This window comes from Schistocerca gregaria, chromosome 1, assembly GCF_023897955.1.
Source record: "Schistocerca gregaria isolate iqSchGreg1 chromosome 1, iqSchGreg1.2, whole genome shotgun sequence".
Taxonomy (NCBI): domain Eukaryota; kingdom Metazoa; phylum Arthropoda; class Insecta; order Orthoptera; family Acrididae; genus Schistocerca; species Schistocerca gregaria.
The window spans coordinates 1,173,649,267-1,173,676,602 of NC_064920.1; the positions used below are offsets into that span (position 1 = coordinate 1,173,649,267).

Consider the following 27,336-nt stretch of genomic DNA (forward strand, 5'->3'; position numbering starts at 1 on the left):
ATCCCACAACCTACCCTGCAACGCCTTTACAAGCTCTTCAGGCAGTTTCTGACCACGCTGTATATACAGTGAGTACACTGTCATAATATTACGGTGCACAAAAGCTTCTCTACAAGTTTGTCTCAGTGATGAAGTGAAACAATCATGTGGCATTGACAGCCAGGAGGCCCCATCCAGGGAAGTTCAGCCACCGAGTTACAAGTCAGGTGACACCACAATGGGCAACTTGCGCATCAGTAATGATGATGTGGTGATGAGGGCACACAGTAGCCAGTCCAGGGCTGGAGAAAATGTCCAACCAGGCTGGGAATTGAACCCAGGCATGCTGCATGATAGGCAGATACATTAGCAGGTCCACAGAAGAGCTTCTGTAAGTTTGGAAGGTAGGAGACGAGATACCAGCAGAAGTAAAGCTGTGAGGACGGGGCAGGAGTCGTGCTTGGATAGCTCAGATTGTAGAGCACTTGCCCGCGAAAGGCAAAGGTCCCGAGTTCGAGTCTCGGTTCGGCACACAGTTCTAATCCACCAGGAAGTTTCATATCGGCACACACTCTGCTGCAGAGAGAAAAATCTTATTCTAGACCATTAGCACTCAGCAAAGCAAGCGGACTGCCTGAGTGGTATTTTTGCTATACACCTCACTGCTTTTTTCTGAATTTTAATTATTCTTTTTAAGTAGGTATCTTGTGCTTGTCTACATATAAGAATTGAGTAGGATAGATGTGGGAACACAAGTGTATAGAATACTGCCCAGAAAACATTCTAATCCTTAACTTTTGCTGCTTTGTGCATGATGAAAATCAGTGTGCTTATCTTTAATTGCCTCACTATTTAATTTAATATTTACATTATACATTTCATTCCAGCTTGGAGCACTACATATATTTTGTTAGATTAATTTAGAAAATGATTGTTTTGTAATAGATATTTATTTGCAGTTTCAACATTTAGAGGAGTGCTTACTTCTCAAGCTTCTCCTTTATTTTAGCTGCACATATAATTGTAATCTCATCAGCGTGCATTATAAGTTTCTGTTACAATGTATGCTGATGCCACTAAAATTGTCATATCTTTCCTTTGTTGTACTCTTTTCAGACTTACGTTGTTTCAGTGTGCTTTGTCACCAATTTCTCTCCAGATCTGTTTCATCTGCCATTCACTTCCCAACTTATCTTCCACTCTTCCTGGCATACTGACCACTGTATTGTCTTTCAAATCTTACCTGTAGCTCACAGCTCACTGTTGGTTTCCAAACTGTCTCATTGTGTTGTATTTCTCATGAAATAGGATCCTGTGTGACTTGTGATTTAATCATAGTAAAGTTCTGTCCTTATTCTTTTTTTCTGGATGAAAGAAACAGGCTTCAAAAAACCAGTAAAACAAAGTTTTTACATTTTTTGTCAGTTTACTGCTACCTGATAACAAAATAAACAACTGGAAAACCCAATTTATTATTTCTTAATATGCTGATAAATACGGACTCAAGAAATATATTATAATATACTGCATGCACAGAGGCATTCAAGCAATTACGCTTCCTGCACTCCCTACGTGAATGAAACGGAAAGATTTGTCAGATGTTGAAGTAACTACAGGTGTGCTCCAGGGAAGAGTGTTGGGACCCTTGCTGTACAAGGTGCAATATTAATGACCTTGTAGAGAATATTAATAGTAACCTAAGACTTTTTGCAGATGATGAGGTTATCTGTAATGAAGTTCTATCTGAAAGAAGATGCATAAATATTTAGTCAGATCTCGATAAGATTTCAAAGTGGTGCAAAGATTGGCAACCTGCTTTAAATATTCAGAATTGTAAAATTGTACACTTCACAAAACAAAGTAATGTAGTGTCCTATAAGTTTAATATCATCGAAGCACTGTTAGAATTGGCCAACTCATACTAATACCTAGGTGTAACACTTCATAGGGACAAGAAATGGCATGGTCACATAGTATCAGTCATGTGTAACGCAGGTGGTAAGACTTCAATTTTTAGTAGAATACTGGGGAAATGCAGTCGGTCCACAAAGGACATTGCTTACAAATTACTCGTGTGACCAGTTCTGGAATATTGCCTAAGTTGTGGGACCCCTACCAAATAGAACTAACAGGGGATACAGAACTTATACAGAGAAGGGCAACACAAATGGTCACAGGTTTGTTTGATCCTTGGGAGAATGTCATAGAGATACTGAAAGAACTGAACTGGAAGACTCTTGAAGATAGACATAAACTATCCCGAAAAAGTCTGTTAACGAAGTTTCAGGAACTGGCTTTCAATGATGACTAAGAATATACTACAACCACCTACTTATTGCTCACATAGGGGTTGTGAGGATAAGATTAGAATAATTACTACATGCATAGAAGCATTCAAACAATCATTCTTCCCACACTCTATATGTGAATGGAACAGGAAGAACGTACCCTATGCCATGTACCTCACGGTGTTTTGCAGAATATAGATCTATGTAGATGTAGAATATAATTTACTTAATGATACACAAAGTAATGCATTGCAATCCAGCCCCCGCCCCTCAATGATTACTCCCTCTTCCAGTGTTATCTCCCTATCTTTGCCCTCATTCACTCTGAAAGAAGAAAATTAGGTTTACAAAGGCTTGTGATTTACAGGATGCTGTTATTTCTATCAGGTGCACGATAATTTCCTCTTACCTCATCAGATACAGAGATTTTGTTTAGAGTTACTCACATTCATGTATGCTGTATTGGATTTTATTATTTATTATGTAAATTTCATTATTACTTACATACAATCTTAAATGGTCAGCATCATGACTATGAACAGCTCATACCATTTCTTTCTGCCACTCACCAGTAGTGATGGGGTAACGCCCAGTGAGTAGTGCAGACCGTGATGGAGTGCAAGATGGCAAAGTATAATGGCGAGTCAAAACAACCCCTTGATATGCTAAAGCATCAATATTTGGTGTCTGTATTTCATCTGATCCATGAAATCCAACATCATTCCAGCCCTGTAAATTATTCAAGGATTCACAATAGTGCTATTTAATATGATTACTATTGCCTTACTATAAGAGGACATGTTTTGAATAATACTTGGCTTATGTGATAACAATCTGGGGTGCAAATATTGTCTCAGTTAGCATACAGCTCCTTCAAAAACAGAAATTTCAAGCAACTGGAATCACTCAACACAGGAAAGCCCACTGGACCTGACAGGATACCAATTCGATTCCACACAGAGTACGCGTAAGAACTTGCCCCCCCTTCTAACAGCCGTGCACCGCAAGTCTCTAAAGGAACGGAAGGTTCCAAATGATTGGAAAAGAGCACAGGTAGTCCCAGTCTTCAAGAAGGGTCGTCGAGCAGATGCGCAAAACTATAGACCTATATCTCTGACGTCGATCTGTTGTAGAATTTTAGAACATGTTTTTTGCTCGAGTGTCATGTCGTTTTTGGAAACCCAGAATCTACTCTGTAGGAATCAACATGGATTCCGGAAACAGCAATCGTGTGAGACCCAACTCACTTTATTTGTTCATGAGACCCAGAAAATATTAGATACAGGCTCCCAGGTAGATGCTATTTTTCTTGACTTCCGGAAGGCGTTCGATACAGTTCCTCACTGTCGCCTGATAAAGTAAGAGCCTACGGAATATCAGACCAGCTGTGTGACTGGATTGAAGAGTTTTTAGCAAACAGAACACAGCATGTTGTTATCAATGGAGAGACGTCTACAGATGTTAAGGTAACCCCTGGTGTGCCACAGGGGAGTGTTATGGGACCACTGCTTTTCACAATATATATAAATGACCTAGTAGATAGTGTGGGAACTTCGATGGGGCTTTTCGCGGATGATGCTGTAGTATACAGAGAAGTTGCAGCGTTAGAAAATTGTAGCGAAATGCAGGAAGAGCTGCAGCGGATAGGCACTTGGTGCTAGGAGTGGCAACTGAACCTTAAAATAGACAAATTTAATGTATTGCGAATACATTGAAAGAAGGATCCTTTATTGTATGATTATATGATATCAGAACAAACACTGGTAGCAGTTACTTCCGTTAAATATCTGGGAGTATGCGTGCGGAACGATTTGAAGTGGAATGATCATATAAAATTAATTGTTGGTAAGGCGGGTACCAGGTTGAGATTCATTGGGAGAGTCCTGAGAAAATGTAGTCCATCAACAAAGGAGGTGGCTTACAAAGCACTTGTTCGACCTATACTTGAGTATTGCTCATCATTGAGGGATCCGTACCAGATCGGGATGACGGAGGAGATAGAGAAGATCCAAAGAAGAGCGGTGCGTTTCGTCACAGGGTTATTTGGTAACCGTGATAGCGTTACGGAGATGTTTAACAAACTCAAGTGGCAAACTCTGCAAGAGAGGCGCTCTGCATCACGGTGTAGCTTGCTCGCCAGGTTTCGAGAGGGTGCGTTTCTGGATGAGGTATCGAATATATTGCTTCCCCCTACTTATACCTCCCGAGGAGATCATGAATGTAAAATTAGAGAGATTAGAGCACACACGGAGGCTTTCAGACAGTCCTTCTTCCCGCAAACCATACGAGACTGGAACAGGAAAGAGAGGTAATGACAGTGGCACGTAAAGTGCCCTCCACCACACACCGTTGGATGGCTTGCGGAGTATAAATGTAGATGTAGAAATGAATTACACAAAGGCCTATGTAACAATGCAAGAATATATGAGAGCTGATTAGATACTAAGAATTTAAACTTGTTTTAACACACACACAAACACGCATGTGCAAATGTTCACTGAGTAAGAGAATAAAGTTTTTTATGGCTAATTACCTCATCCTCTACTCTGGAAAGTCCAGGACATTGTTATTTCACCCTTTTTCTGTGCTACACTAAAGCTGAGTGGTGGATAGTGTAAGTCATCCCTTCTGGTAGTATTGGATTTATGAATGTTTCTGTTGCTTCTGAATTGAAAATTGACTCTCGATAAAAACATTGCGCGGCAGTAAATGTAATGCGAAACTTGAGAGTTTAGCTTTGCTGCTCCTATTTTGTTAGGAGAGCAAACAAAGCCTCAGTGAGCTTGGACAACATTTGGCTAATCCTCTCTGGTTACAATAATCAGATACATAGTTGCTAATTTTGGAAGGACAGTGTATCAGTTGTGGTTATTGTTCATAATTGGCTGGTGGTTAAGATAAATGTTATGTAATATGTGTTCAGCCAAATACCCAAATAATATTTAACATTAGTATGAGTGTAGGGAATCTCATCCCAGGATGACTCATATCAGAATGCAATATGTTATTAGACTCTTGTAGTATGATTTCATTATTCTGGTTTCAGAACCATGCTCTGCAGAGGCATTAATACTTTCTGAACTTCAGCCACTGGTAATTAAATGTTATTAATTAGTCAGAGATGATGTAACTCACCAAACGAAAGTGTTGGTATGTTGATAGACACACAAACAAACACAAACACACACACAAAATTCAAGCTTTCGCAACCCACGGTTGCTTCATCAGGAAAGAGGGAAGGAGAGGGAAAGATAAAAGGATGTGGGTTTTAAGGGAGAGGGTAAGGAGTCATTCCAATACCGGGAGTGGAAAAACTTAACTTAGGGGGGAAAAAAGGACAGGTATACACTCGCAGACACACACATATCCATCCACACATATACAGACACAAGCAGACATATGTAAAGGCAAAGAGTTTGGGCAGAGATGTCAGTCGAGGCGAAAGTACAGAGGCAAAGATCAGATATATTTTTTCCACGTGGAATGTTTCTCTCTATTATATTCTTATTAATTAGTCAACAAGATATCAATGGAAAAAGGAGATGTTTTATTATCAATTAATTGATACAAAGTTAAAATGTGGTTGGCCAGATGCTTTATGGAAAGAATTCACTCTGCAAATCTACTGAAGATATGGAAGGAAGCAAAGACAATTACAGTGCTTAAACCAAGGAAAGCAGCAGATGATCTAAAGAACTTTAGCCCCCTCTTCCTATTGTGTACAATCTATTAATGATTTGAGAGGGTTTTGGCCTCAAGACTAATGCCACTTACTGAAAAGGTGTTGCTGGTGGGACAAGTTGGTTTCAGGAAAAATAGAAGCTGTTGTGGACAAGTATTTATGGTGACCACATATATAGGAAGACCTTCGATCTATCCACCAGCTTATGACACAGTCTGGAATCAAGAGCTTTTACACAAACTAGTGAGTCACAATACAACAAATGCTAAAGATCATGAAATCTACGTTAATGGAGATAACTTACAGAGTATATCTGAGAGCTAAGGTAGGCAGTGTCAGAACATTTCACAATGGCCTACTTCGAGGTTCATAGCTCACCCTCCCTACTTTTCAACTTATATAAATGAGATTTACCCAACATGCAGCAACACAAATTTGCCTATGTCAATTATTTAGTAGTTGTCACACTATCAAAGTCATTTGAACAGCTGCAAACTACCATGAATAGTAATCTACATACTCTTCACGAGTGTTTACCCAATGGCACTTGAAACCAAATAGACCTACTCCCAAATCTGTTAGTATCACTATGTGTCTAAACAACAAGGAAGCTAACAGGAAGCTGAGCCTAAAACTCAATGGGGAGCCAGTTAAACATAAAAACACCTCTAAATACTTGGGAGTTGAACTACACTGTACATTTTTGTACAGGCACCATATAGAAGAACATAAATCGAAAAAGTCTATACTAGCCAAACTAGCAAGCAGCTCCAGGAGAAATGATGCAAACACGCTGCACACATCACATTGGCAGTGATGCATAGCACTGCAGAATACCATGCCTCAGGACAGGCAATGAGTGCCCACACAAAAAAAAGTTGATGTGAAGTTCAAGGAATCAATGGAGATCATAAATGCCTCACTGAAGCCCCACAACTTGGCTACCAGTGCTGTCCAAAATCAGACCACCAAACATGAGACAAAAAATGCAATAAAAAGTGTGGAAGAAGACATAAAACTAATTAGATCTCACAATTCATCACCATTTACACACAAAGGATTGATTGAAGTCAAGGACGCCACTCTGGAAAACCATCCAAAGATTACAAGACTTTAAGGAAGAAAGGGATTGGCAGGAAAACTAGCAAAGAAACACCCCACAAAATGCATACCTTATTGGTGACATGACCAAACAAATTCCTGGTTTGACCTTCCAAGAAGACTCTGGACAAGGTTAGACAGAATAAGGACTGGAAATGGTCCCTGTAAAAGCTTAATGACAAAGTAGGATCTTGAAAATGATCCTGTCTGTGACTTCAAACTACAGAACTTATTTTAAATTGCATAATTTATGGTTTCAAAGACGGAGGAATTAAAGCCATCCACAGTGTTTCCAGAGAAGCCCTCCAGTGGCTAAGTAATCTTCTGTAATCCTCCTCTCGCAGGAGAGCTTCTGTAAAATTTGGAAGGTAGGTAACAAGATACTGGCAGAAGTAAAGCTGTGAGGATGGGGCGTTGAGTCGTGCTTGGATAGCTCAGATGGTAGAGCACTTGCTTGCCCGCTGGAGCCCACCCATGGTCATCTTGCAGGCATCTATTTAAGGTTCTAGGGATCCTCACACTAACCTCACAGTATATATATTCACTTATGAAATTTGTTAATTATCCAGCCCAGTTCAAAAGTAATAGCAGTATGCATAGCTATAACACCAGGAGAAAGGATGATCTTCACTATGCAGGGTTAAATCCTACTTTGGCACAGAAGGGGGTAAATTATGCTGCCACAAAAGTCTTTGGTCACCTACCAAACAGCATCAAAAGCCTGACAGATAGTCAACCAACATTTAAAAATAAATTAAAAGAATTTCTAGATGACAACTCCTTCTACTCATTGGCTGAATTTTTAGATATAAATTAAGGGAGGGAAAAAAACTAACTTAAGCATTAGTGTCATGCAATATTTTGTGTAATGTAATATCTTGTACAAACATCTTTCATTAACCTGACACGTTCCACATCATTACGAAGTGTCGTATTCATGATCTATGGAACAAGTATTAATCTAATCTAATCTAATCTAATCTCTAAGGCAAAGGTCCCGAGTTTGAGTTTCAGTCCGGCACACAGTTTTAATCTGCCGGGAAGTTTCAATCTTCAGTGTGCTGTTTGACTGTAAAGTGTATAGTGTACATCTAACCTCATTAACAGGCTTTCATTTGGTTTACAAAATGAAGAAGGGGCTCACAATTGGCAGTGCATGTGTTGGACCATGATTTCAATGCAATATTTGTAGATGGCCAATGCACCAAAAATACAGCAAATGGTGAATGTGTAACATTTCCGTGCAGCTGCTCTTCATTTTGTTTCAAACAACATTGGAGAGAAGTGATGATTTGTGAGCTATAAAGTGGGAATAGGTGTGACTTTTAGAAATAATAGGCCAAGTGTTAAGACTGACAATGAATATTAACAGTGATGATACCACTTGGAGTGTAGGAGATGCCTATATAAAGTACTACCTGACTATAAATGTTGATTCCAAAAATGAATCAAGAAATACATTAAGTAACAGCAACTTAAAAAGTGAGAATAATGAACTTGAGGAACTGATAGCTAGCTCAACAATGGTGCTCTTTCCAGCAACAGAGAAAGAGGTGGCATAGGTAATATATCACCCCAATTAAACAATTAAAATCCACAGGGTTACACAAGATCGCAGTCAGTGTCCTCAACAAACATATAAAGAACATAAAAACCCCATTAACAATGATAATTAACAAATCTTTCTGTGCTGGCAACTTTCTTGAATACCTGAAAGAAGCGAAAGTAATACCTGTACTAAAAAATAGTAAGGCAGAAATTATAGAAAACCACAGACCAATTTCTTTTTTATCTTGCATTTCCAAAGCATTATAAACCATAAAGAAAAACATACTAATGAGGTAGCTACACAAATATGATGTTCTCTGCAATGAATAATTCATGAAGAATGAAGAATTTGGTTCCAGGCGCACAAGAGGTACATAGCCAGCTATAGCATAGTGTACTAAAGTGTATTTGAAGCAGTAGTTGAGGACGAGAATGCAACAGGCTTTTTTTATCTGCCAAAATCATCTAACACAGTTGACTACACAATGCTACTATACAAATTAGAAGTATAAAAATTATGGGGTAGTGCAAAGAATTGGTTTAAGTAATACTTGGAAAACTGGGTACAAAATGTTGAAGTCTCACATATTCTATAAAACTGGTGCTAAAACACTTACCAGATCTGAATCATACTAATATAGGCACCCCCAGACAGCTGTACTGGGCCCAGTCCTGTCCCTTATATTGTTGTTCTTGCAGTCTTCAGTACTGAGACTGGTTTGATGCAGCTCTCCATGCTACTCTATCCTGTGCAAGCTTCTTCATCTCCCAGTACCTACTGCAACCTACATCCTTCTGAATCTGCTTAGGGTATTCATCTCTTGGTCTCCCTCTACGATTTTTACACTCCACGCTGCCCTCCAATACCAAATTGGTGATCCCTTGATGCCTCAGAACATGTCCTACCAACCGATCCCTTCTTCTGGTCAAGTTGAGCCACAAACTTCTCTTCTCCCCAATCCTATTCAATACTTCTTCATTTGTTATGTGATCTACCCATCTAATATTCAGCATTCTTCTGTAGCACCATTCGAAAGCTTATATTCTCTTGTTGTCCAAACTATTTATTGTCCATGTTTCACTTCCATACATGGCTACACTCCATACAAATGCTATCAGAAATGAGTGCCTGACACTTAAATCTATACTCGATGTTAACAAATTTCTCTTCTTCAGAAACGCTTTCCTTGCCATTGCCAGTCTACATTCTATATCCTCTCTACTTCGACCATCATCAGTTATTTTGCTCCCCAAATAGCAAAACTCCTTTACTACTTTAAGTGTCTCATTTCCTAGTCTAATTCCCTCAGCATCACCCGACTTAATCCAACTACATTCCATTATCCTCATTTTGCTTTTGTTGATGTTCATCTTATATCCTCCTTTCAAGACACTGTCCATTCCATTCAACTGCACTTCCAAGTCCTTTGCTGTCTCCGACAGAATTACAATGTCATCGGCGAACCTCAAAGTTTTTATTTCTTCTCCATGGATTTTAATACCTACTCCGAATTTTTCTTTTGTTTCCTTTATTACTTGCTCAATATACAGATTGAATAACATTGGGGAGAGGCTACAACCCTGTCTTACTCCCTTCTCGACCACTGCTTCCCTTTCATGCCCCTCGACTCTTGTAACTGCCATCTGATTTCTGTACAAATTGTAAATAGCCTTTTGCTCCCTGTATTTTACCCCTGCTACCTTCAGAATTTGAAAGAGAGTATTCCAATCAACATTGTCAAAAGCTTTCTCTAAGTCTACAAATGCTAGAAACGTAGATTTGCCTATCCTTAATCTTTCTTCTAAGATAAGTCGTAAGGTCAGTATTGCCTCACGTGTTCCAGTGTTTCTACGGAATCCAAACTGATCTTCCCCGAGGTCGGCTTCTACTAGTTTTTCCATTCGTCTGTAAAGAATTCACGTTAGTATTTTGCAGCTGTGGCTTATTAAACTGATTGTTCGGTAATTTTCACATCTGTCAACACTTGCTTTCTTTGGGATTGGAATTATTATATTCTTCTTGAAGTCTGAGGGTATTTCGCATGTCTCATACATCTTGCTCACCAGATGGTAGAGTTTTGTCAGGACTGGCTCTCCCAAGGCCGTCAGTAGTTCCAATGGAATGTTGTCTACTCCAGGGGCCTTGTTTCGACTCAGGTCTTTCAGTGCTCTGTCAAACTCTTCACGCAATATCATATCTCCCATTTCATCTTCATCTACATCCTCTTCTATTTCCATAATATTGTTATCAAGTGCATCACCCTTGTATAGACTCTCTATATACTCCTTCCACCTTTCTGCTTTCCCTTCTTTGCTTAGAACTGGGTTTCCATCTGAGCTCTTGATGTTCATACAAGTGGTTCTTTTATCTCCAAAGGTCTCTTTAATTTTCCTGTAGGCAGTATCTATCTTACCCCTAGTGAGATAAGCCTCTACAGCCTTACATTTGTCATCTAGCCATCCCTGCTTAGCCATTTTGCACTTCCTGCCGATCTCATTTTTGAGACGTTTGTATTCCTTTTTGCCTGCTTCATTTACTGCATTTTTATATTTTCTCCTTTCATCAATTCAATTCAATTCAATATTTCTTCTGTTACCTACACTATCTGAATAATTTCTTTTATTTCATCATACATATCTTCAATTTCTTCATCATCTGCAGAGCTTATATAGATAAATGATTTCCCACAGTGTCAGATAAGGAAAAAAATACAATTTGCTGATGACAGAACGGTAGCTATTGCAGACAAAGATTCAACACAGTTAACAGAAAAACCCAATGAAGCTCACAGAGACTTCCACTACTGGCCATTCAGAGATAGAGTAACTTTAAACATGAAAAAGACAATCTGTATAAACTTCCAACTAAATAAAAAAACTCAGTGACACTGAAAGTAGGCAATGATGTACTAGACTGTACAGCTGGTGACAAATTATTGGGGATGAATATAGACTGTCAGTTGAAATCGACAGAACATGTGAGAACTTTTGCAGAGAAGCTACCCTCTCAGCTTTGAGAGGGTGTGCGAAAGGTTTGGAGGTTAATGTAGAAGTGATGGACAATAGTAGCCCAAGGTAGCAGTAGGAAGTGAGCAGGGTGGAGCCTTTTTTGAGGTGGCGTTGTCCATGTTCCTCTAGTTCCTGGAGGGCAAGAGTTTCAATGCGTGTTATGGGATCCAGGATTTTGGGATTGCATAGCAGAATTTTACGAATGGAAAGAAGGTATTGCAAGGAGGCTTGGGCTTGATGGGTATGGTTTGTAGGGCTATGTTGGTGAGGGCTAGGACATAGCTGACAAATCCTGCCTCAGAGACCTGCTACATTTACCCCACCCTCCAAAACTTCCTCCCACCACCACACAGAATCCCGAAACAAAGTAATAAACCTTTCTTCCAAAAGCCTTAGTTCCACAGAAATTTCAGCCCTTTCCCCAAGGCATCATCTCCCAAATTCAATCATGTAGGACTTGTTAAAAATCTTCTCTCCTTCTCCTGGTCCCTACGGTGGAAACACTTTTTCACCACCAACCCTACCAGTCAGACTCAAACAAAGACCAGTGTTGAACCCTGCTGACCCATTTCACTCCTCCACCCAACCATGACCCACTCGCACTGCCCCCAAATCACCTCCTGTTAGCTTTCCAGTATTTCTTAACCTCAAATCTTTATTTATTTTATTTATTTACATTACAAGGTCTGTAGGATCAAATTGAGGAGCAAATCTCCAAGGTCATGGAACATGTCAGTACATGAAGTTACAACATAAAAGTAATAACAGATAAAAATAAAATGTTTATGAACCCAAAAAAAAGCCAAGTCATAAGTTTAAAGTAAACACAATCAATAATATAACATAAGACTCAGCTTAACTTTGCAAGGAACTCCTCAACAGAACAGAAGGAGTGACCCATGAGGAAACTCTTCAGTTTCAATTTGAAAGCATGTGCTTTACTGCTAAGATTTTTGAATTGTTCTGGTAGCCTGTTGAAAATGGATGCAGCAGTATAGTGCACACCTTTCTGCGCAAGAGTTACGGAAGTCCGATCCAAATGCAGATTGGATTTCTGCTTAGTATTAATTGAGTGAAAGCTACTTATTCTTGGGAATAAGCTGATATTGTTAACAAGAAACGACAGTAAAGAATATATATAGGCCTACTGAGAGGCCAATGTCAAAATACACAGACTAGTGAGCAGGAGTTGACAAGAGGTTCGCGAACTTCACCACTTATTGCCCAAACTGCCCATTTCTGAGTCAAAAATATCTTTTTAGAATCGGAAGAGTTACCTCAAAATATAATACTATATGACATTAGCGAATGAAAATAAGCAAAGTAGACTAAATTTTGTGTTGAATGATCACTTACTTCAGATACCATATGAATAGTAAAAATGGCAGCATTAAGTCTTTGAACAAATCCTGAAAGTGGGCTTTCCATAACAGTTTACTATCTATCTGAACGCCTAGAAATTTGAAATGTTCAATTTCACAAATCACATGCCCATTCTGTGAAATTAAAATGTTGGGTTTTGTTAAGTTGTGTGTTAGAAATTGTAAAAACCAAGGCTTACTGTCATATAGCGTTAGTTTATTTTCTACAGGCCATGAACTTATGTCACGAACTGCACTCTATGAAACTGAGCCAGAGTTGCACACCACATCCTTTACCACCAAGCTAATGTCATCAGCAAACAGAAATATTTTAGAGTTAGTCATAATAATCTTGCCTCACCATCATTCCCCAAATCCCTCGACATACAAACTAAACTTACATCTACAGAAAGAACTGCAATCCACCACCTAGAAACTGATCCTGACCTTATAATCGTACCTGCTGACAAAGGCTCCAACACTGTAGTCTTGAACTACAAGAATTAGCTGGCAGGACGACTCAGATTCATCCAACAACAAACCCTGCCACAGTGACGCCATTCCAGAAATCCAGCAGGATCTCCATTCTCTCCTCAAATCCTTAGGCCCATCCCAGAACCTCTCCCCTGAGTCTATCTCTCTCCTCACCCCTACCACTCCTACCTTCTACATGCTCCCTAAACTCCATAATCCCAACCAACCAGGATGCCCCAATGTGCCCAGTAATTGTGCCCACACTGAGAGAATCTCTGCTGTCATACACCAACATCTTCAGCCTACTACCCACAACCTAATCTCCTACATAAAAGATATCAACCATTTCCTGCATTAACTCTCCACAGTTTCTGCCCTGCTCGTCACTATTGATGCCACATTCTATTACACTAACATCTCCAATGCCATGGCCTTATCATTATTGAACACTATGTTTCTCAATGCCTGAAGGATTTCGAAACAACCACCTCCTTCCTAGTCACTGTGACAACTATATCCTCACCCACAGTTACTTCTTTGAAGGCATTACCTACAAACAAATCCAGAGTACGGCTATGGTCACCCACATAGCACCATTGTCTACCAACCTATTCCTGGGCCACGTAGAGGAATCATTCCTATACTCCAAGAATCCTAAACCCCTCACGAAGTTCAGATTCACTGATGACATCTTCATGAACTGGATCAAGGGTGAGGACACCCTATCCACATTCCTCCAGAGCCTCAACACCTTCTCCCCCATTCACTTCACCTGGTCCTATTCAACACAACAAGCCACCTTCCTCGATGTTGACCTCCACCTCACATGATGGCTACATCATTACCTCTATCCATATCAAACCTACCAACCACCAGCAATAATTCCATTTTAACAGCTGCCACCCGTTCTATAACTAGAATTCTCCTCCATACAGTCTAGCAACCTGTTACAGCTGCATCTGCAGTGACGATCTGTCCCTCTCAAAATTTGTCGAAGGCCCACACTGAGGCCTTACAGAATGTAATTAACCCCTCAAACTTGTACAAAAACAGATCTCTCATACCTCATTTTTCCAATCTCCCATACCTTATCTTTCCAGTCACTAACACCTCCCAAAGTCCCGTCATCCAGCCACAGAGGAGCATTCCCCTCATGACTCTATACCATCAGGAATGGAATAACTGAATTACATTCTCCACCAGGGTTTGACTACCTCTCATTGTGCCCCGAAATGAGCAATGTCTTACTCACTGCCCTACCCACTGCCCCTCCCCCTCCCCAAAGTGGTATTCCGCCACCTACCAAACATACACAATATCTTCGTCCATCCCTACACAACGCTGCTCCCATCAACACCTTGCCTCATGGCTCATATCACTGTAATAGACCTAGACGCAGGACCTGTCCCATACATCCTCCTACCACCACCTATTCCAGTCCAGTCACAAACATCACCTATCCCATCTACTTGTGAAACCAGTCATGTGATCTACAAGATAACCTGCAACCACTGTGCTGCATTCTACATGGGTATGACAACCAACAAGCTGTCTGTCCGTATGAATGGCCACCAACAAACTGAGGCCAAAAAACAACTGGACCACCCTGTCATGGAGCATGCCACCCAATATGACGTTCTTCATTTCAATGACTGCTTTACGTCCTGTGGCATCTGGATCCTTCCCACCAACACCAGCTTTTCCGCATTGCATAGGTGAGAACTCTCCCTGCAATATATCCTACATTCCCATAACCCTCCTGGCGACAACCTTTATCAGTCATTGTCCTTACCCATCTAGCCCCCTCCCTGTTCTCATTCCAGCACTACATAGCCCTCTGTTCCACCAATGCACCCATGATCATTTTCCTTCTCTCTTTCTCCGCATTCCGTGTAACCTACCTGCACCAAGCTGCCCTATTCTCTCTTGACCTTGTCCCTTCACACTTCTTCAGCAGCACTTTACCATCCCCCCCCCCCTTACTCTGTTATCACTGCTCCTCCCCGCCCCAACCTCTTCCTTATCCTCACCCGGATGCCTCTCTCATCATGTGCTGCTGTTCATAGTGTAGTGTCAGCAACCAGAGACTGTGGTCATGTGTATGTGAGTTGCATTTGCTTGAGTCTTGCTGTTGTCTTTTTTTTACAAAGGCCTGGTTGACTGAAAGCTTATTTTGTGACAATTTTTGTTGTTGTGACTATCTGCAACTCAGCATCTCTGATATATGGTGGGTAGCAAAGATCCTTTTCATAATATTGTTACATTCCATCTTGGATTATCCACTGGTTGATATCATCATCATCATCCTGAGCATTTTCCAGCCCCAGGATAGGCCTGTTTGGAACTTAAGGCTCACCATCTAGTCCTGCTTTCCCACCATTTTTCTGCATTCACCCTGGTCTGGTCCTCGCCTCTTTTTTCAACGCACTCCCTTGTATCTTACACCCATCTATTCCTTGGTCTTTTTCTTCACATCTCCACCTCATGTACCTTCTTCAGAATTTTCTTGTTTTCCATTCTCTTTAACTGCCCATACTACCTTAGCCTTGATGTTTCTATCCTGCTCTGCAAAGGTTTCTCTTTCACTACTTCTTTTACCCTTTCATTCTCTATCCTCTCTCTCCTTGTCACTCCTACCCTATATGTTTATCTCCACGTAAATAGACTGGTTCAGGCTGTTCCTGTTAAGTGTCTAGACTGGTTTAGGTAGCTCTAGTGAATTCACTATAGAAAGTGTTGCACCATATACTGTTTTTACACGTGGGCAACATGGCAAGTGTTAAAATTAATCACTGTCTTGTGACACAGGTGCAGTAACCTCTGCCTACACACAGTGAGTGCAATTATTAAAAACCGATTTTTTCCATCCAATGTGGTATGAACTTGCCATTGTGGATGGGCTTTCCTAACTAACAGTGCCAAAACTATTGACTGCCAAACTTGTGCAGTCATCCTCATTGAACAATATGGATGGCATATTGTGCAAGTCAAACCACAACCATCATATTGCAATTCATCTGTCATTAGTAGCCAAAATACTGTTCAAATTTGATGTCATTCTGAGCAGTTTTCTCTTTCTACAGCATTTTGAAACTGGAACTTAAATTATAGACACCCTGCATGTCTTTCCACTAGTTTAAGTTATGTCAAGTATACAATGTATACGTGAGTGAATTGTGAATTGTGAATTGTGTTTTATTCATCTCATGACGTACATTTGCAATCCATTTGGTTTGCGTACAGGAGACATGTCAAAAATTTATAAAACAATTACAATGATTTTTACATTAATTAATGATAGCACTATAATAAATAACAACACTATAAGGATATTTCTTGGAACATGTAACACATTGTACCCAGCTCAAATTTCCAGATTGTCCTGCATGAATTCATCCACTGAGTAATAACACTTCATTGTCAGTACCTCATATAGCTTTCTTTTAAGTGAACCTAAATTCATCTGCATCAACTTGTTCCCTTTTAATTTATTAAAAATTTTCATTCCCATGTATTGAGGTCCCTGGGCAAACAGTCTGAGGCGGTGGGCGGGGAGCATAAAATTTTCTTTGTTTCTGGTATCATGTGAATGGACAAAATGGTTTCCCTCAAATAAGTCGCGTCTGGAGTACAAAAATATAATAATCTCATATATGTATAAGGATGGCAGAGTTAATATTTTGAGTTTCCTAAATAATGGTCGACATGGTTCTTTGTGATTGGCAGTGCACATATTTCGTATGATTTTTTTCTGTATTTTTAGTATCCGCACTATGTTTGTCGAGTTACCCCAAAAAACAATACCATACCTAATAATGGATTCAAAGTAGCTTGTATATGCTACTTTCCGCGTGTCAATGTCCGTTGCAGTTGATAATATTTGCATTGCAAATGCAAAGCTGCTCAATTTGTTTGCAAGGTATTCAATGTGTGCCTGCCACCTCAAATTTTCATCTACTTTTAGACCTAAGAATTTGACTGAGTCAACTTCTTCTATAACTTGGTTGTTGTGTACAATCTTAATTTGCTCACATTTTGACTGTTTGGTTTTGAACTGCATCACGTGAGTCTTAGATATGTTTAGATTCAGCCCATTTAGCTGAAACCAAGTTTCTAAGGTACTGAGGGTACTGATCACAGATTTGAGAATTTTTTCTGAATCCTGATCTTCAACTAAGACAGAAGTATCATCTGCGAACAGAACTGATGGGGAGCTGATATTTAATGGTAAGTCATTAACATAAAAGAGAAATAGGACTGGGCCTAATATGGAGCCTTGTGGAACACCCTGAGTAATTTTTTTCCAGTCAGAAAAATAATATGCGCCATTTGAAGAAATGCTAACTCTTTGCTTTCTGTTGGATAAGTAGGATTTAAGCCATTGTAGGGCACTGCCGCCAATGCCATACTTTTCAAGTTTGTAAACAAGCAATGCGTGGTTTACGGAATCGAATGCCTTTGTGAGGTCGCAGAAAATTCCTGCCACCTTATTTCTCTTGTCTAATGACGTACTTATTTTCTCAATGAAACTGTTAACTGCATCTACGGTGTTTTTCCCTTGCTGAAAACCAAATTGATTGTTTAGAATAACAGAATATTTTGCAATGAAGTTTTGGATTTGAGCAACGGCAAGTTTTTCAAATATTTTAGATAGGACTGGGAGAATTGAGATAGGACGATAATTTCCCATGATCTCTCTTGATCCCTTCTTGAAGAGTGGTTTGACTTCAGCATATTTCAGTACCTCTGGGAAACAGCCCTCTTCAAAACATTGATTTATTATCTGAGCTAGTGGGTTTGCAATTCTATTGTGTACCACTTTAATAACTTTGGTGGGTATTCTATCCCAACCTGCAGATTTTTTGTTTCTTAATGTTAAAATAGCATTTTCTACATCCTCAAAAGAAACTTTTGAGAATTTTGTAAAGTTTTCAGAGTTTTTGCCTAGGCCAAAGGGATTTACTTTGTTGTGATAATCTGCTACATCTACATCAGATTTTGCTACATTTATAAAGAATTCATTAAAGTACTCTGGTATTTGAGTTGGATTTACAACAGTTTTTCCTTCAATGTCAATTTTTGGAATTTCTTGGTTACAGGCTTTAACACCTAACTCAGATTTAATGACTGACCACACAGCCTTTGTCTTATTTTTATGATTTAAAATTAACCTGTTGTTTGCCAGTTGTTTTGCTGCCTTGACAACTCTTTTAAATATGGTTTTATAGAGTCTAACATATTTAATGAAATTTATATCTTTATTATATTTTAGTTCTCTGTGCAGTTGCCTTTTCCTTACACTGGAAATTTTTATGCCCTGGGTAATCCACTTTACTGTATTTGTTATCTTATTGCTGCAGAGTCTAGGTGGAAATGTTTCATTAAAGTCTGCAAGAAAACTATTTAGGAATTTCTCAAAGTTTTTATCACTTGAGTTACCATAATCAAAAGGCCATGTTTTATCTCTTAGCTTCTCACTAAATGTTAGCAAGTTTTCTTTGCTAAAGTTCCTGCTCATATGGGTTCTTGTATGTGAAATGTTTGTGTCTGTCTGTGGCAGCTCAATAAACAATACATAATGATCTGAAATACCTAGATCTACACAAAATTTATACACATCTTCATATACATAATTAGTTAGAACATTGTCAATGCATGTTGCTGATTGCCCATTGTCCCTGGTAGATTCAAAGAAATTCAATTTGAAACCATATTTCTTAACTAAGTCAGTGAACCTTGAAGCTTGGCTACTATTACATGTGATATCGATATTAAAATCAGCAGCTATTACAACTTTTTTCTTTGTTTCTCTACAAAGGTCTTCTAGCATAATTTGAAGCTTAGATAAGAATAGTTCTGTTGTTGATGTCCCTGGAATTCTGTATATTGAGATTATTATAACATTTGCTAGCGAGTCCACTATTTCTACACAACAGCTCTCGAACACACATTCTTCATTTAAATAATTAAAACAGTTTCTGGTCTCATAATTTATGTCATTGTGTAGAAGTATACATGAGCCTCCACGTAACTTGTTTCTTCTACAAAAGCTACTTGCTAATCTGAAGTTCCCTATTTTGTTCAGAATTTTAATTGTCCCCTCAGTCAACCAGTGTTCATTTAAACAAACAACTTTAATATTTGCATATTCTGACAGAATGATTTCCAATTCATCTATTTTGGAGCTTTTATTATTAGAAGCATCAGTGTTTAAGCCATTTATATTCCAGTGGATAACATACCTACTTTGACTATTTCTTACAGGCTTTAGCATATTTCTTGCCAGATAATGGTTTGGTTTTTTCTTTCTTAATGCTACACACGTTTTTTCACCCCCATCACTACTTATAAGTTTCCCTTATTTTTTATGATCTGGCAAGTATCTAAGAACATCTTACTGAATATTTTTGAGCCCAACCTGTTCAGATGTAGACCATCTTTGGCAAGACACTTTGCACTTAGAAATTTGTTGGGATCAATAAAAACGACTCCTAGCTTATTGCACTGTTCTTTAATATCGCCGTTTATTCGCTGCACATAGCTGTCACTCACCGATCTCCTGTACACAATGCCACTTATTATTATTCTGGAATTCGGGTACAGTCTTCTGGCCGTTCGGATGAGGTTCCTTGTGTGGTTTACAATTTCTTCCTCACTGTTGGTTCGAAGCGAATTTGTTCCCACATGGATAAAAACACCTTTTGGATTTCTGCTATGCTTATTTCCTGCGTTCTCTCTTGAGTTTAAGACGTTGTTTAGGTGTGTATGCAATTGATGCGTCCTGATTCCAGGCCGAACGTCAATTTCGGAGTTTGGTACGATTATGTTTTTCAATAATGAGTCACCTATAATAAAAAATTCACTTTCTGTCTTATTATAATGCTTCTTTCTGTCTTTTTTGTACGTTACGCTGGTCCACTTATATTTATTTGGTACGTCAGTATCTTTAGTTTCTTTTTCTTTCGTAATGGTGGCTGAATTTTTTCGTTCTTTGTCAGTTGTATCACTCCGCGTATTTGCCGAAGTAGGTCCATCCAATACTTGAGTTTTTTCACATGCACAACACTTTTCACGTTTCAATGCTATATTTTCTTGCTTTAGTAACGTCACTTCTGCTTTCAGAGCATCAATGTCACTTTGAAGAAGACGGGTAATTTCGTCCTTAGAGCTTAGTGCGGATGTTAGTCGCGCATGTTCGTCACTAGTACAGTCGAGGCACGTCCACTGAATATCGTCATTTATAAATTTCAGACACACGTTTGCGCACTTCTCATGTAACCAAAAGCTGCACTTAATGCACCGAATTCCTTTGACTACACGTTTTTTACACTTTCTACATGAAGAACTATTTAATTTCAACTGATTTTGGAGCATCATATCACCACACAATCCTAACGGCGCCATCTTTTTCTCTCCCAATGACTGATCTTTCTTGCCATTTGTAATCTTTCTTGGATGACTTAAATGTTTCATTTGGTGCTTCTTTTCAATTCCTTCCTTTGGATTTTATATAGGCATGATGAATCCAAGGTCAAAAATTTTAAGCATTTCAGGAACATGAGGTTACATTGCCGTGCCTCTGTCATGTGGCATGTAGTGTGACAGTTGGAGTTGTCACTCTGTATTGGCCAGTGGTTAAGATAATGGTGCTGAAATATTTGTTTGGCCAAGTGCACAAATAATGTTTAATGTTAATGTGGTTACACGGATGTCATCCCAGAATGAATCATTTCAGAAAGGAAGATGTTATCAGAACCTCACGGCATGATTTCATTATCCCAATTTCATAACTGTCATCTACAAAGGCATTATTAAATCACTAGTTGTATCTTATTCTGTTGGACTTCCTGAACTTCATCCAATGGTACTTAAATTTTATTAATCAGTTAACAAGTCATCACTGACTAAAAGCAGAAGCGTTATCATCACTTAAGTGAGACAAATAAGGAGGTGACTCACAGGTTGCTTTCAGTATTCAGCTGTTTGAAGAGCCATCTAAAAGGGGTTACATTACTGAGCAGACATCATGTATAATGTGTTAATACTGGGAACATATAACACATAGCAACATAAATAAATACAAATTCATTATATTATTAAGAATTTGGGGTAAGATAATCAGCTTTGCAGTCCTAAGTACATTCACTCAATGTTCATGAAATGAGGTAACATGTTTAACTATTTTTTTAAAAAAAGTCATTTACTATGTAAAAGTTTTATTCAAATATTTTTTTTAAATTTACACTTGAAATCTTCACTTTTTCACTTCTTTAACTTCCTTTGATAGCTTATTTGTACAGAAGTGAGATTTGGACAAAACAGTACAAACAGCAATAGTTTTACAGTGATGAAAAGGTTTACACGGGATAAACAAGCACTGTGAAATGCATCAAACAAAGCTACAAACTGAAGACCACAACAACAACAGTAGGAATAATAATTTACTGAATGTCTGTATCCCAATGTGCAGAACATTTCTTTGGCTATGTGAAGTTTGGCATTCAATCATGTGTAGGTTAGTGCATTGATTGTTTTCAAAATTATGTTAGAGAAAATTTAAGTTCAATGAGATATCTTTATGTAATAGGTATCTTCTTGCAACAGGTATAATATATTAACATACGCAGATGTTAAAGTGTTAAGAGCAAGTCTCCTAAAGTACTGCCAACATCACTCAATTTCCTTCAGATTATACATTATACAAATTAAGTTTTGTTTGATAGCTCTTGGTTGTTCTACATCTACATCTACATCTACATCCGTACTCCGCAAGCCACCTGACGGTGTGTGGCGGAGGGTACCCTGAATACCTCTATCGGTTCTCCCTTCTATTCCAGTCTCGTATTGTACGTGGAAAGAAGGATTGTCGGTATGCTTCTGTGTGGGCTCTAATCTCTCTGATTTTATCCTCATGGTCTCTTCGCGAGATATACGTAGGAGGGAGCAATATCCTGCTTGACTCTTCGGTGAAGGTATGTTCTCGAAACTTCAACAAAAGCCCGTACCGAGCTACTGAGCATCTCTCCTGCAGAGTCTTCCACTGGAGTTTATCTATCATCTCCGTAACGCTTTCGCAATTACTAAATGATCCTGTAACGAAGCGCGCTGCTCTCCGTTGGATCTTCTCTATCTCTTCTATCAACCCTACCTGGTGTGGATCCCACACTGCTGAGCAGTATTCAAGCATTGGGCGAACAAGCGTACTGTAACCTACTTCCTTTGTTGTCGGATTGCATTTCCTTAGGATTCTTCCAATGAATCTCAGTCTGGCATCTGCTTTACCGACGATCAACTTTATATGATCATTCCATTTTAAATCACTCCTAATGCGTACTCCCAGATAATTTATGGAATTAACTGCTTCCAGTTGCTGACCTGCTATTTTGTAGCTAAATGATAAGGGACCTATCTTTCTATGTATTCGCATCACATTACACTTCGCTACATTGAGATTCAATTGCCATTCCGTGCACCATGCGTCAATTCGCCGCAGATCCTCCTGCATTTCAGTACAATTTTCCATTGTTGCAACCTCTCGATACACCACAGCATCATCTGCAAAAAGCCTCAGTGAACTTCCGATGTCATCCACCAGGTCATTTATGTATATTGTGAATAGCAACGGTCCTATGACACTCCCCTGCGGCACACCTGAAATCACTCTTACTTCGGAAGACTTCTCTCCATTGAGAATGACGTGCTGCGTTCTGTTATCTAGGAACTCCTCAATCCAATCACACAATTGATCTGATAGTCCGTATGCTCTTACTTTGTTCATTAAACGACTATGGGGAACTGTGTCAAACGCCTTGCGGAAGTCAAGAAACACGGCATCTACCTGTGAACCCGTGTCTAAGGCCCTCTGAGTCTCGTGGACGAATAGCGCGAGCTGGGTTTCACACGATCGTCTTTTTCGAAACCCATGCTGATTCCTACAGAGTAGATTTCTAGTCTCCAGAAAAGACATTATACTCGAACATAATACGTGGTTCCAAAATTCTACAACTGATCGACGTTAGAGATATAGGTCTATAGTTCTGCACATCTGTTCGACGTCCCTTCTTGAGAACGGGGATGACCTGTGCCCTTTTCCAATCCTTTGGAACGCTTCGCTCTTCTAGAGACCTACGGTACACCGCTGCAAGAAGGGGGGCAAGTTCCTTCACGTACTCTGTGTAAAATCGAACTGGTATCCCATCAGGACCAGCGGCCTTTCCTCTTTTGAGCGATTTTAATTGTTTCTCTATCCCTCTGTCGTCTACTTCGAAATCTACCATTTTGTCAACTGTGCGACAATCTAGAGAAGGAAGCACAGTGCAGTCTTCCTCTGTGAAACAGCTTTGGAAGAAGACATTTAGTAATTCGGCCTTTAGTCTGTCATCCTCTGTTTCAGTACCATTTTGGTCACAGAGTGTCTGGACATTTTGTTTTGATCCACCTACCGCTTTGACATAGGACCAAAATTTCTTAGGATTTTCTGCCAAGTCAGTACATAGAACGTTACTTTCGAATTCATTGAAAGCCTCTCGCATAGCCCTCCTCACACTACATTTCGCTTCGCGTAATTTTTGTTTGTCTGCAAGGCTTTGGCTATGTTTATGTTTGCTGTGAAGTTCCCTTTGCTTCCGCAGCAGTTTTCTAACTCGGTTGTTGTACCACGGTGACTCTTTTCCATCTCTTACGATCTTGCTTGGCACATACTCATCTAACGCATATTGTACCATGGTTTTGAACTTTGTCCACTGATCCTCAACACTATCTGCACTTGAGACAAAACTTTTGTGTTGAGCCGTCAGGTACTCTGTAATCTGCTTTTTGTCACTTTTGCTAAACAGAAAAATCTTCCTACCTTTTTTAATATTTCTATTTATGGCTGAAATCATCGACGCAGTAACTGCTTTATGATCGCTGATTCCCTGTTCTGCATTAACTGATTCAAATAGTTCGGGTCTGTTTGTCACCAGAAGGTCTAATATATTATCGCCACGAGTCGGTTTTCTGTTTAACTGCTCAAGGTAGTTTTCAGATAAAGCACTTAAAAATATTTCACTGGATTCTTTGTCCCTGCCACCCGTTATGAACGTTTGAGTCTCCCAGTCTATATCCGGCAAATTAAAATCTCCACCCAGAACTATAACATGGTGGGGAAATCTACTCGAAATATTTTCCAAATTATTCTTCAGGTGCTGAGCCACAACAGCTGCTGAGCCCGGGGGCCTATAGAGACATCCAATTACCATGTCTGAGCCTGCTTTAACCGTGACCTTCACCCAAATCATTTCACAATTCGAATCTCCGTCAATTTCCTTCGATACTATTGCACTTCTTATCGCTATAAACACGCCTCCCCCTTCACTGTCCAGCCTATCTCTGCGGTATACATTCCAATCAGAGTTTAGGATTTCATTACTGTTTACGTCTGGTTTCAGCCAACTTTCTGTTCCTAGTACTATATGGGCGTTGTGACCGTTTATTAATGAGAGCAGTTCTGGGACCTTTCTATAGACGCTTCTGCAGTTTACTATTAGCACATTAATATTGTTATTCCTTGTTGCATTTTGCCTACTCCTGCCTTGCCGCGTCTCAGGAGGCGTCTTGTCGGGCCTAGGGAGGGAATTCTCTAACCTAAAAAAACCCCATGTGCACTCCACACGTACTCCGCTACCCTCGTAGCCGCTTCCGGCGTGTAGTGCACGCCTGACCTATTCAGGGGGACCCTACATTTCTCCACCCGATAGCGGAGGTCGAGAAATTTGCACCCCAGCTCTCCGCAGAATCGTCTGAGCCTCTGGTTTAAGCCTTCCACTCGGCTCCAAACCAGAGGACCGCGATCGGTTCTCGGAACGATACTACAAATAGTTAGCTCTGATTCCACCCCGCGAGCGAGGCTTTCCACCTTCACCAACTCCGCCAACCGCCTGTACGAACTGAGGATGACCTCTGAACCCAGACGGCAAGAGTCATTGGTGCCGACATGAGCAACAATTTGCAGTCGGGTGCACCCAGTGCTCTCTATCGCCGCCGGTAGGGCCTCCTCCACATCTCGGATGAGACCCCCCGGCAAGCAGACAGAGTGAACACTGGCCTTCTTCCCCGACATTTCCGCTATTTCCCTAAGGGTTGTTTAAGAATTTCTCATTTTTGTTAGGAGTGACAGAAACTAATGTGACTCATTTTTGATACACTGACAACAAAATTGCTCTCACTCATTAGCAGTATAAGCATTTTTTGTGGTTGTTCCCAGTTTTGTCAATTATCAGAATATTTGTGTCATCAGCAACTGGTGTGGTTTATTCAAAAGGGAGTTTTGTATTTACATCGTCAATTGATGATAACAATACAGGACCTACAATTGGACCTTGTGGTACATTGTAACCAACTAGTATTGTCTTAGAAGAGTATATGGTATGCTGACGAATGTTGTCCCTGTTCTTTTCAAATTTCATTTGCTTCCAAACATTGGTTTTTAGTTAGTCAGTAAATATACCAACACTTGCTCATTGGTTACATACTTATCACTAAGTCTGCATATGGCTGTAATACCTTATTCAGTGCATCATCACACCCAGATAACTTAGTGCTTGCTGGAATTTAGTGACATTTAAAGCTTCATTGGCTTAGCAGTCACGATAGCATTCATGCTGATGCTACCAATATAACAAATGCATGTAGCACTACATCCGTAGGTATGTTATTTTTGTATTAAGAAGCCCTTCATGCTGTAGTGTTCTCAGTATCAAATACTGATAGTGCAGACATAAAAGTTCTCAGCAAGTGTAGGTCTGCTCTTTATGTTTATCATGTGACGATATTGATATTGTAATTATAAATGAAGACCACTGTCCTGGTATTGCACATTTGGGTTTGAAAGTCATAGTACAATCTAGAATTACTGCTATTTACAATTATTCACCCTGTCATGTCTCATTTAATAATAATAATCATCATTATTATTTCTAAGTTTCCAACTTCTTTCTTCAAGTGGGTCTGCCAGAATTAGCCACAATTACAAGTAATTTCACATATTGCACTCCTTTCCAAAGGTGGGGCTGTCTTAACGACTGGGCAAAAAGTGCCCAACGGTACTGTTCCCACAAAACGGTGTTTTTATACTCCTGGATTTATGCTTTCTGGCTACATCCAGTGAGACTTTTCCTAAGTATAGAATTGTGCACAATTTATTGCTTTCAAAGAGCCTCCAGCCAGGCATTTAACTGAACTGCAGAGTAGTCACGCAGAAGTAGAGTACTGATTTTTCCAGTAGCTAGTAAATTAAAGCAACTTATCTAATCTATGATTTAGAGCATTGTTGTTGTTGTTGTTGTTGTTGTCTTCAGTCCTGAGACTGGTTTGATGCAGCTCTCCATGCTACTCTATCCTGTGCAAGCTGCTTCATCTCCCAGTACCTACTGCAACCTACATCCTTCTGAATCTGCTTAGTGTACTGATCTCTCGGTCTCCCTCTACGATTTTTACCCTCCACGCTGCCCTCCAATGCTAAATTTGTGATCCCTTGATGCCTCAAAACATGTCCTACCAACCGATCCCTTCTTCTAGTCAAGTTGTGCCACAAACTTCTCTTCTCCCCAATCCTATTCAATACCTCCTCATTAGTTACGTGATCTATCCACCTTATCTTCAGTATTCTTCTGTAGCACCACATTTCGAAAGCTTCTATTCTCTTCTTGTCCAAACTAGTTATCGTCCATGTTTCACTTCCATACATGGCTACACTCCAAACAAATACTTTCAGAAACGACTTCCTGATACATAAATCTATATTTGATGTTAACAAATTTCTCTTCTTCAGAAACGCTTTCCTTGCCATTGCCAGTCTACATTTTATATCCTCTCTACTTCGACCATCATCAGTTATTTTACTTCCTAAATAGCA

The 27,336-nt window shown here is 39.6% G+C and overlaps 1 protein-coding gene across 5 annotated transcripts in view; it reads right to left on the reverse strand.

Annotated features, from left to right (window-relative positions):
* LOC126284387 (arylsulfatase B-like) overlaps nt 1-27,336 on the reverse strand; it is a 174,539-nt gene that overhangs the window by 79,752 nt on the left and 67,451 nt on the right. For 3 of the 5 annotated variants that reach the window (XM_049983298.1, XM_049983289.1, XM_049983280.1), the window contains exon 3: nt 2,837-2,996. The exons of the other annotated variants lie outside the window; for them this stretch is intronic. In XM_049983298.1, the coding sequence (XP_049839255.1) occupies nt 2,837-2,996 (160 nt within the window). The remainder of the gene's footprint in view (nt 1-2,836; nt 2,997-27,336) is intronic. 5 annotated transcript variants of the gene reach the window in all.